The sequence below is a fragment of the Lipotes vexillifer genome, unplaced genomic scaffold, assembly GCF_000442215.2.
Source record: "Lipotes vexillifer unplaced genomic scaffold, Lipotes_vexillifer_v1.1 scaffold46, whole genome shotgun sequence".
In the NCBI taxonomy this organism is placed as follows: domain Eukaryota; kingdom Metazoa; phylum Chordata; class Mammalia; order Artiodactyla; family Lipotidae; genus Lipotes; species Lipotes vexillifer.
In genome coordinates, this window is record NW_006799818.1 from 693,477 (window position 1) to 704,473 (window position 10,997).

The window sequence follows — 10,997 nt, forward strand, 5'->3', positions numbered from 1 at the left end:
TTTTTTTTTTTTTTTTTTTTTTTTTTTTTTTTTTTTTTTTGCGGTATGCGGGCCTCTCACTGTTGTGGCCTCTCCCATTGCGGAGCACAGGCTCAGGACACGCAGGCTAAGCGGCCATGGCTCACGGACCTAGCCACTCCGCGGCATGTGGGATCCTCCCGAACCGGGGCACAAACCCGTGTCCCCTGCATCGGCAGGCGGACTCTCAACCACTGCGCCACCAAGGAAGCCCCTATCATTTTTTTTTTTGCAGTAAGCATATGTAACTTAATGAAGCAGTAATATTAAAGTAAATCTAATCAGAATTTCTAGCTTCGCTTTTAACAATCACATGTCTTTATGGCCAATGATCCTTGTTATGGGCAAGTTTTATAGATTTTTCAGTTAATAAGAAATTGGAAATACAAAGTTTGTTTTGGTTTAGGCCAGTGAACTAATAGTTATGTATTAGGTACAGTGTAAAGGAGAAACTCCTGTGTGTCTCCTCTGTGCTCAGTACTCTACCCACAGAGCACTTCATTTCTGATCCTTGTGGTCACCAAATGTGTGAGGTTTTTCCCCACACCAAGTACTTCTGCTGACCCAGCTGGGTGTCTTACTGTATTCAGTTCAGTTCTCACTCCACCTGGAGGTATAGCATCAGATCCCACAGGATAAGGGCTCAAGCCCGCAAGACTACACCCCCCAACTTCATTTCAGTCACTGAATTTCAGTCACATTGTTACCTGTGCTTCTGACCCACTGGCTATAAATCAAGTTCCCATGACCCCCTCCTCAGGTTTGATTAATTTGCTAGAGGGGCTCACAGAACTCAGGAAAACAGTTTACTTACTAGATTAGTGATTTATTACAAAGGCTATTCAGGGATAAGAATGAACAGCAAGATGAAGAGATAAGGTGAGGTCTAGAAGGATGCCACCCTCCCAGCACGCAGGAGTGTTCTTGTTTACCAGCCTGGAAGCTCTCCAACTCGGAAGTTCAGGGATTTTTATGGAGGCTTCACTGTGTAGGCGTGAATTATTCAATCATTGTCCAATAGTGATCACGTTATCTCCAGCCCCTTTCCCCTCCCTGGAAGTCTGCAGGGCTGAAAGTTCCAGCCTTCTCTTTAATCACTTGGTTGGTTTCCCTGGCAACCAGCCCCATCCTTAGGGGCTTACCAGAAGTCACCTCATTAACATAAACTCAGATGTGGTTGAGAGGGGGGGGCTTGTTACGAATAACAGAAGATACCCATTTCACTTTTATGCCCTGGAGCTATTTCAGGAACTGGTAGCAAAACTAAATTATAGCCAGAGATGCCCCTGTGGCTCTTACATAGGAAATTACAAGGGTTTTAGGAGCTGTGTGCCAGAAACCATGGAAAAAGACAAAATATATATTTTGTTTATTATAAATCATGATATCACAGCTACTCATCAAAGGTCAATGAGTTCGTTCTGTTTGTAGATTAATCAGTAGTTCTAATTAAACTGAATTTCCCTTAGCTTGACCATCCTTGAAGAATCATTGACCATTAGGTTCCAATAGAAGGCTTTCCTCTTCCAGCATCCAGGTTACTGGTCACCTGCTTTGCATGTAGCATTCTGCTAAGAATTTGCCTTTGAAGTCAGTGGTCTGCCCTCAGCTGCTCTGATATGAAGTGGGGAGAGAGGTGCAGCTTGCTCTGAGGTTGGTGATGTTCCCATGGGTGAAGGCAAGGAGGAGGGGCAGAGGAAAGGAGCAGAATGGAGCAGACTGGACTGTGTGAGGAATCTGCCGAGTGTATGTGGAGGGCATCGTGTGATAATGCACAGAGGATGTGTGTCCCTGAAAATTCTCAGGACGTTTTTTTCCCTCTGTCTTCACATCCTGATGACACCACTTCCAACTGGGTACAAAGTCTTGACTGTGTGAAACTGTGAGCTCTTTAACTGTCTGGAATGAGTCTCTGGAGCTTCCACAGTGCTAATTGTTTCCTGTGAGATCTGCATTTGAAAGTGAGGTTTCTCTCGTTCACCTCTTAACCCTCCTTATTATCCTGTTTCCAGTTGGTTCGACTCTGCAATGAAGGAGCTCGGAAGATGGAAAGGACTGAAATGATGTACACAATTAACTCCCAGCTGGAGTTTAAAATTAAGGTATTCTCTCATACTTCTTCATAAATAGATTTGTTCCTGCTCTTGCTTAAATCTTACGTGAATAAAGAGATAGTTGAGGGCAGCAGAGTGGAGAGGAATTTGCTTTTCACAGCAGGGCCATAAATTGATTACAGAGAGGCTGGCAGGGGAAATAGCAGATGCTTTGCTTTGGACAATTCAGCTCTTGCTAATACCAGATAAAGTGACCTTTCTCTAGGCCACAGAGTTAGGTATTATCTAACTGGCACTTTCTTCTTTCCCTAGGAAGACACCAAACTTGAGAAAAGGGTGGTTAAAAATAATAGAATTTTAGAACACAAAGGAGATTTCTTTAGCATTCTCAAAGTATCCTGCAAAACAGTGGTATCCCACGAGCTGGATCAGGGTGTTCTCCTAAATCAAATAAGGACACTCTTTTCTCAGTTTGCAAAAAAGGATTACTAGTGAATTGTTCTTTTCAAATTTGTTTTTCTTCCATAATTCTTTTGTGCATATATGCTGCCTGCTACTGCGTGTCTCATACTGCTCAGGGGCAGATGACAGGATGAACAAAGAAGGAGATAACAATTAATGGCGAGGCCAGGCCATGGTCAACTCCTTTGTTGGCTTACAGTTCAGTTCTTAATGGATGTGAGTGTTCATGGTTGTTATTCTGTTTCGTTTTATGCCACTTGAATTTAATGAAGCAACTTAAAGCGGTCATATTTTTTCATAGTGAAAGTGTTCCTAATTTGTGCAGTGGGATTAGAGCGATCGTGGCATTATGCAGATAACTCTCTGCTGTGTCATATAGTTTGAGGGCCACTGATATAGTACAGCTACACCCTTTTATTTTATAAATGAGGGAAATACAATCCAGAGAATAATTAATCGTTAACAGGGTCATTCGGCTTGTGGTGGCAAAATCAGGACTAGGGTCCAGACATCCTGACTTGCAGATCAGTGTAAACTCTTCCACTGTGACACCCTGACTATAAAGATTTAAATGCAGAAAGATGATCCATGATTCTTCTCAGAAAATGATGGGTATTTGCTAAAAACAGCGTGCGCATGCACACGCACGCACACTTTAGTTATTATACCCTCATATAGAAATTTACGGCAATTTCAAAACCCGTTTTTTCCCATCCTTCAAAAAGAATCCTGTCCTTCACTTTCATTTGTTTCTAAGTATTTTAGGAAATATATCTGTACATCAAAAGATTCTTTTTAATCCCCTCCTTTTTAAAGATGATAAATCTCTAACCATTTCCATTTTAAAAGTTGATAAGTCCCTTCCCTAACCATTTTTCTTTTTCTTTCTTCACTGATAATCCCTTGGTTTAAGATACCTTTAAGCTCTGTTTCTCTAGAACCACAATTAATTTGTAACTGAAAAAATGCTTACCCCAAGGGTTCTTAAAAATAAGTGATTAACATCAACTGAGTGCATGAGTTTTTGGTGTTTTGTTTTCTCTTGGTTCAGTGATTAAGTTTGCAAACTTAAGGAAAATATTCTAAGTTTAGATTTATAATGAAGGACTTAATTCAGACCACTTAGAAATACTAATACAACCTTAGGACCTCATTTCCATAACACTTTATGGATAACAATGGACATTTTTATTCAGTTCATTTCAATGACGAGAAGACAGACTTAACTTCAAAGAAGTTAAGTGGTTTGTCCAAGCACGTGCATTCTTTCAACAAATTTCATGAGCACCATTGTGGACTGAAGTGGGAAAACAAAAGCATAATCCCTGCCCTCAGGGAGCTTACCATCTAGTAGAAGACTACAGAAATACAAAGGAGTGAGCCAAGTCTACAGCTGTTATGGGAGATAGAAGAGTTTTGAGAACACCAGCAATGGAGAGGGCGTGGCCGGCCCTAAGAATGAGAGACAAAGGGGTGCGGAGCTTGTAGCAGCCAGGCAAGTCTTCATACTGGAGGTACGCTTGAGCTGATCTTGAAAGGAGAAGAGAGAAGGGTCTTCCAAGAGGGAAGAGAAGGAGCAAATGCACAGGACATGGTTTCAGCTGCTGTAGCCCAGGAATTGCACACATTCAGTGGGGTCGAGGCGAGCGGGGCAGAACTAGAACTCGTGGGAAGGGCCTTGTGTGCCAAAAGAAGGAACAGAGCCGGATCATCTGGGAGCCACTGAAAAGTACAAAAGCGTGGAAGTGACACAGTCAGATGCGCATTTAGTAGAGATGACCTTAGCATCATAGTAAAAGCCTTTTAAACTTATTCCAAATCCAGAAGTCATTAAAAGGAAAATTGATCGATATGAAAATTTTAAAAAGTTCTCCATAGAGTTAAAATTAAAGGGCATTTAAAAAGTGAAAAGGGAAATAGGAAACTGGGAAAAAAATTTAGAACTCCCATGTAGATAAAGCGTTAATATTCCCAACATGTAACCTCAAAGTGATAAGAAGAAGATAAGGAAAACATCCATTAGAAAATTGCAAACTAGAAAACTGTGGTCAGAAGAGGAAATATAAATGACTGTTAAACATCTGAAAAGATGCTTTACTTCATTCAGAAGAAAATTGCTAATTGAAATTAAAATAATGTATTCTACCACTTAGATTTATAAATAATTCAAAAGTTTGGTAAAACATTTTATCAGTGAGTTGTTGGGAAAGCCGTGTTTATCTGTTGCTCGTGAGAAAGATTGTTATAACCCCAATGGTGGGCAATATGTCAATAACTATCAAAATTACAAATGCAAGTTACTATGACCCAGAAATTTTACTTCTAAGAATTTATCCTACTGATATACTCATGAATGTATAAAATTACACACACACACACATGTATACAGACATACACACAAAGTTACTGATATGACATTGTTTTAATTGCAAAAGATTAGAAACAACCTAAACATCTATCAATAGGGGACTGATTAAATAAATTATAGTATACCTAAATTATGTAAGACCACTCAACTTAAAAAAAAATGAAGAATTTTAGGAATCGATAGGTAAGCTTTCTGTCTTATATTATTAAGTGAAAAAAGTAAGGTGCAGAACAGGAGGAGAAAAGAGTATAAAAGTTGCTTATGTGTAAGAAATCTCTGGAAAGTTATAGAACAGTAACAGTTACTACCTTGTAGGGGCTGTAATCAATGGTTGGAAACTGAGTAGATGAGGTACGGGGTGGGAAGGAGGTTGTTCACTTAATAGGTTTTCATAGGATTTTTTTTTTAAACAACCCCCCCTTCCCACTCTACACACATACACCAGATTCAGTTTATTATTTTGAAAATGTATTACAGCAGCTATGTGGAGGGTAAGTTGGGAACGTAATAAAACCGGAGGCAGAAAACCAGTTTGGAGACTGGAAGCAGAGGCGGAGAGATAAGCGGGATGCCTGGAGGAGGGCTGTAGCTGTGGTACCGCAGGTGTCTAGTCTGGTCGACTGGATGGAGAGTCACACCATCCACCTAGGTAGGGAATCCAAGAGGAGGAACGACCCTGAGGGAAAGGTAGCGGGTTCTGTGTTGGTTCTGTTTGGTTTATGGTCCTACCGTAGCCATTACTGCCATGAAAATATTTACTGAGTATTTACTATGTGCCATTTTCACATAGTCTCATTGAATTCTCACAGGAACCCCATGAAGTATCTAATTATTATTCCCATTTTATCGTTGAGGAATTCGAAGCTAGAAATAGTAAATTATTTGCTCAAAGTTATACACCAAGAAGTACTGAAGCCTGGATTCAGATCTGCGACTGACTGCAGCGTCCACATTCTTAACCATGGCAGCAAAATAATGCTAGTCTTTTTCTCATTTGCAGGGGATAAAAGCTTATATATATGTCTGTGTGTGTGTATGTGTGTATATTAGATATTTATGTATGTATGAATGTGTGGATGGATGTTTACTTACATGTGTTTTTCATTTTTAAATTAGTAAGTTTCTGGCCAAGTATCATGTGCTGCACGTGGTAATGTGAGGGGTGAGGAGAGTCCACCCGCTCGGCACAGGAAGCCAATATTAAGAGCGTGGACTCTGGAGCCAGCCTGCCTGAGTTCCAGTTGTAGCTCCACTACTTACTAGCTGTAGGACTTTGGGCATTACTCAACTTTGATTTCTTAGGTTTCTGAACCGTAAAGTAGGACTGATAATGGTACTTTCCCTCATGGAGTTATTGTAAGGATTAATTAATGGGAGGGCAGAGTGGAGAGTGACTGCTCAGTGCATATGGACTTTCTTTTTAGGGTAATGGAAGTGTTCTGGAATTAGATAGTGATGATCATTGCACAACACTGTGAATGTACTAAAAGCCGCTGAATTATATGTATACTTTAAAATGGCTAAATGATGCATTTTCGTCTCAACTTAGAAAAAACTTGTTCTTCCTTGTCTCACTGGCCCATAAAATTAGTTAAATTTTATGCTGAGGCTGGTTTTCTAGGATGCAAAGTAACACCAAAAAGAACGAAAATCTTTTCTCCATGGGAATTATATCAGTACCTTTAAGGATGTGTTCTTGTTCATGAATTTTTCTTCCTTTTTGTTTTTTTTTGCGGTACGCGGGCCTCTCACTGTTGTGGCCTCTCCCGTAGCAGAGCGCAGTCTCAGCGGCCATGGCTCACAGGCCCAGCCGCTCCGCGGCATGTGGGATCTTCCCAGACCGGGGCACGAACCCCTGTCCCCTGCGTCGGCAGGTGGACTCTCAACCACTGAGCCACCAGGGAAGCCCTCTCTTCTTATTTTTGATTCACATCTGGATTCTAGTCTTAGACGAAGCTTCTAAACTGTGGGAATTCACTTAGGAGCAATTTGGGCTGCTGTGATTCTTCTAAATATTTTGGTCATTTTTATAGCTTCATCTTAAAAGAAAGCCATCTGAATGAGTTTAATCTTTCAACAATAAACTGAAACAAAAAACATTTATAGTATCAGATTTTTGTTTTTTAAAGAAGCATAGACATATTGCAAGCCACTGTCAATTTTAGATATACATTGGAAATTTATTTTTGCCCAGTGGAGTATGAGGTGTTCATAAAACTCAATCTGTTTTAAGAACAAGAGTTAACTGAAGCCTGCACGCCTAGAGCCCCTGCTCTGCAACAAGAGAGGCCACCGCAGTGAGAGGTCCGCGCACCGCAATGAAGAGTAGCCCCCGCTCACAGCAACTAGAGAAAGCCCGTGCACAGCAACGAAGACTCAACACAGCCAAAAAATTTTTAAAAAGTTTTTTAAACAAAAAAAAAGACCAAGAGTTAAAAAAACTTTTTTCCCCGTCCTCTAAACTAAGAACAGTCATAGGGTGCCATTACGTAATACTGTCATTGGTTTATCGTACGCAATAACAAGATAGCAGTGTGTTCCCAGTAGTTGCAGCCCTGTGGCAGGACCTAACCTGACTCTGATTATTTGTGGTGACCTCTTGTGTGTGCTGGTGGGGTCCTCCTGAGTTATCTAAGCAACCTCTCTGTCACCTTTTAAGTCTCAGCCATAGTCTGATTTGAGATTTGGAGGCTGAAAACTACATGAACTCCTTTAAATAGCCAGTTTTGAAATTTTGAGATCAGCCATACTGTTTCATCTTCCGTGTTAAATCTTCAGGAAAATAGTATATAACTGATGAGCAACCTTCTTATAAACGTCCTTTCTAAATTAAAAAAATATGAAATCCTTTCTTAGCATTCTTATTTCCTCCCTAATATCCTCAATTTCCTTTGGCTATTTTTAATCATTATTCCCTGAAATGGATGACATTTGGTTGCACCACACTTACTAGAGTCATCTTTTGTGTGTCCAAGAACTTTTGCTTATTTTTATGGATGTCTTTTTTTCAATCAGATTTTTGGCAGTAAGCATTTCTGGTAACTTAAAAAAAAGCTCTCAAGGGTAAGGATCATTCTGAGGTTTTGCGAGTTTTCCAGTTGGAAACTGTAAACTGAATAAAGAAAAGACAGTACGCAGTTCCTTGAATATAGCCTTTTCTATGAGAGTAAGATGGATTATTCTGGAAGAAGTTCATTTTCACAACCAGAAAATGGCATGATGCTTTCAGGGATGAACTTCCTTGAGGGAAACTACCATAAACTTAAGCAAAGGTTTTCTCCAGAATACAGCTAAATAGATAATCAATAGACAAAACATACGTTTGCAGGGTTTTTTTCTTTCCTTTTGAATAAAGTCTTTTTAGTTCATGAATTGAATGCAGACTTTTTAATTTATCTCTTTTTAACCACAGCTATCAATGTTTTTTTGTTATGTTTGGATTCTGATTTGTGATATTTAAAATAACTTCAGTTGATACCAATAGATTTCCTTTTGAGGCTTTTCAGTTTTAAGTGACTCCTTATCAATCTTCTTTTTCAGTTAAGAGTTAATGGAAGGGTAATAATTTTTGGTTGACCCAATGACATTTTCTGATTGAGTTTTAGTTTTTATATAGGCAAGTTAATATTAATAGTTTATTTATTTATTTTGTTTTGTTTTGTTTTTTGCGGTACGCGGGCCTCTCACTGCTGTGGCCTCCCCGTTGCGGAGCACAGGCTCCGTTGCAGAGCACAGGATCCGGGATCTTCCCAGACCGGGGCACGAAGCCATGTCCCCTGCATCAGCAGGCGGACTCTCAACCACTGCGCCACCAGGGAAGCCCTAATAGTTTTTTATATTGGAAAATAAATTGTTCTTTCTGATTTTCTCTTGGAGAATGTGCTATCCTTCTCTAACTATATTTCACTATTACGTACCTGTTATATACACTATTATATACAATAGTGATGTATCATTTGTTTGAATGTAAGTTTTATACTTTACTTTCAATAATCCTAAAAGGACTTTACTTTGGCTTTGGGTACTGAGTGTTTCTCTTTTTGTAGCCTTTTCCTCTAGTCTCCTCTTCCCGCTGGTTGGTCAAAAGAGGTGAGTTGACGGCCTATGTGGAAGACACTGTGCTTTTCTCAAAAAGGACGTCCAAACAGCAAGTCTACTTCTTCCTCTTTAACGACGTGCTCATCATCACCAAGAAGAAGAGGTAAGCCTTCTTGTGGCATTGCTCGCTGTACATCAGTTTTGAAGCTCTGTAATTCAGACACCTGTTGGAGGTGATCATCCTTTAAAAGCTTGAGGTGTTAGGTGTATAGTTTCTACACATGGACTCATACAAGCCTCTGTGCTTCGTTTTTTTTAAATTACCTCTACAGCGAAGACTTGAATTGTTACCAGCATCATTATCTTAGCCAACTGCTGCTGGGCTTTTATAGCGTGCAAACCTCTGTTCTAAACATTTGACAGGTTTATGTTATTGGATTCTCTTGACATCCCTGGGGAGGCAACCCTCTTAATATTTTGTTTGTTTGTTTCTTTTTGTTGTTTTTGTTTTCTTGCGGTACGCGGGCCTCTCACTGTTGTGGCCTCTCCCGTTGCGGAGCACAGTCCGGACGCACAGGCTCAGCAGCCATGGCTCACGGGCCCAGCCGCTCCGCAGCATGTGGGACCATCCCGGACCGGGGCACGAACCCGTGTCCCCTGCATCGGCAGGCGGACTCTCAACCACTGCGCCACCAGGGAAGCCCCTCTTAATATTTTTGATCAGCATTTTTCACAGTTCTTCTGCCATAGGACCTTTGTATAAAACAGACAAAAGTTGCTCCGGTTGAGAACAAGCTGGGGTGTGACTCTAGCGCTTCTTGTAACTTAATTTAAAATCCACTGCTCTTAAAGATTGTTAGAAAATCTTTAGAACGATTAGATTTTTTTTTTTTTAGAAAAAAGTTTCCCCGTGACTGGGAGGATGTTAGCAATACTCCAGTACTCCCTGCTTCAGGGAAGAAAGTCAATCCCTTGGCTGGCAAAGTGTTTATTCCTCTTACTTTAGACTTCTGGTTGTGGAGTCAGGTCCTGCTCCAGAAGGAATACTGTACAAGCCTTTTCTTTACAGCATTTGTTCTAACTGTTCCCACTCAAAACACACACACATGCACATGCACATACACATACACATACTCCCCTTAGCCCTTAGCTCTGCCTTTCTCTAGGGAGCATTCTTTATTAAATGTGCTCAGTATGTGTTGGATTATAAAATATTTTCCTGCTGTTATTCCATAAATAGTCTGTCTTTCCTAGAATATGAACTTAGAATGAAAATATAAATCTGTGGTTTGTTATTTCCACATATGAAGGCGATGAAGGTAGGCTGAATTGCTGGCATATGATAGGAATAGTAGTAGTTAGTTCACGGGGTACAGTTTAGACAAAGTAAAGAGAATCATGGAAACAGGCTTCTGTGAATATATAAAATTAATGCCCAAATTTATCATGAAATGTTTATTCAAATTCTACTTCTGAGTTGCTGACATTTTAGCTTGAAAGTTCAAACTAAATTGAAACAGAGGTTGAGCTTTTCTTTCTGCTTCTTTTAATCAGACTGTATCATGAATTATTTCAGCTGTTCGGCTGTCGAGGTGACATGAAAACTTTGTATGGTCTGCCCTGAAGAGCCATAATGTGATGATGATGAATACATAAAGACACTGATGATTATTTTTCATACTTAGGAAAATAGTGTTCCCATAACTTCAGGAAGAGATTTTTTCTCTTACCTGGGACAGTTTAAATAGTTCTAGTAGCTAAGCAAATTTTATAAATACAGATTGGAGAGGAATTATAATTTTTGTATTTTTGTTTTTGGTGGTTTCCTATGAGATAGCATGTTTCTTTGGCTTTCTTTGCGATGTTTTGTTTTTAGAGGAGGGTGATTATATATGACTCTTCAAATGCCAGAACTCTTGACTTTTAACATCTTCCAGCTGTTGAAATATTTGTTCTGTCTCAATGGACCAAAAGCTTTCACTAAATTTTTGATTTTTTTTTTTTTTTTTTTTTTTTTTTCGATAACGGGGTCCTCTCTTTCTCGTAGCCTCTCCCCG

At 39.8% G+C, this 10,997-nt stretch overlaps 1 protein-coding gene across 1 annotated transcript in view; it reads left to right on the forward strand.

The window, feature by feature from the left end:
* The window catches only part of ARHGEF26 (Rho guanine nucleotide exchange factor 26), a 159,682-nt gene that overhangs the window by 106,937 nt on the left and 41,748 nt on the right, over nucleotides 1-10,997 (forward strand). The window contains exons 9-10 of the mRNA XM_007471986.1: nucleotides 2,031-2,120; nucleotides 8,949-9,103. Of these exons, the coding sequence (XP_007472048.1) occupies nucleotides 2,031-2,120; nucleotides 8,949-9,103 (245 nt within the window). The remainder of the gene's footprint in view (nucleotides 1-2,030; nucleotides 2,121-8,948; nucleotides 9,104-10,997) is intronic.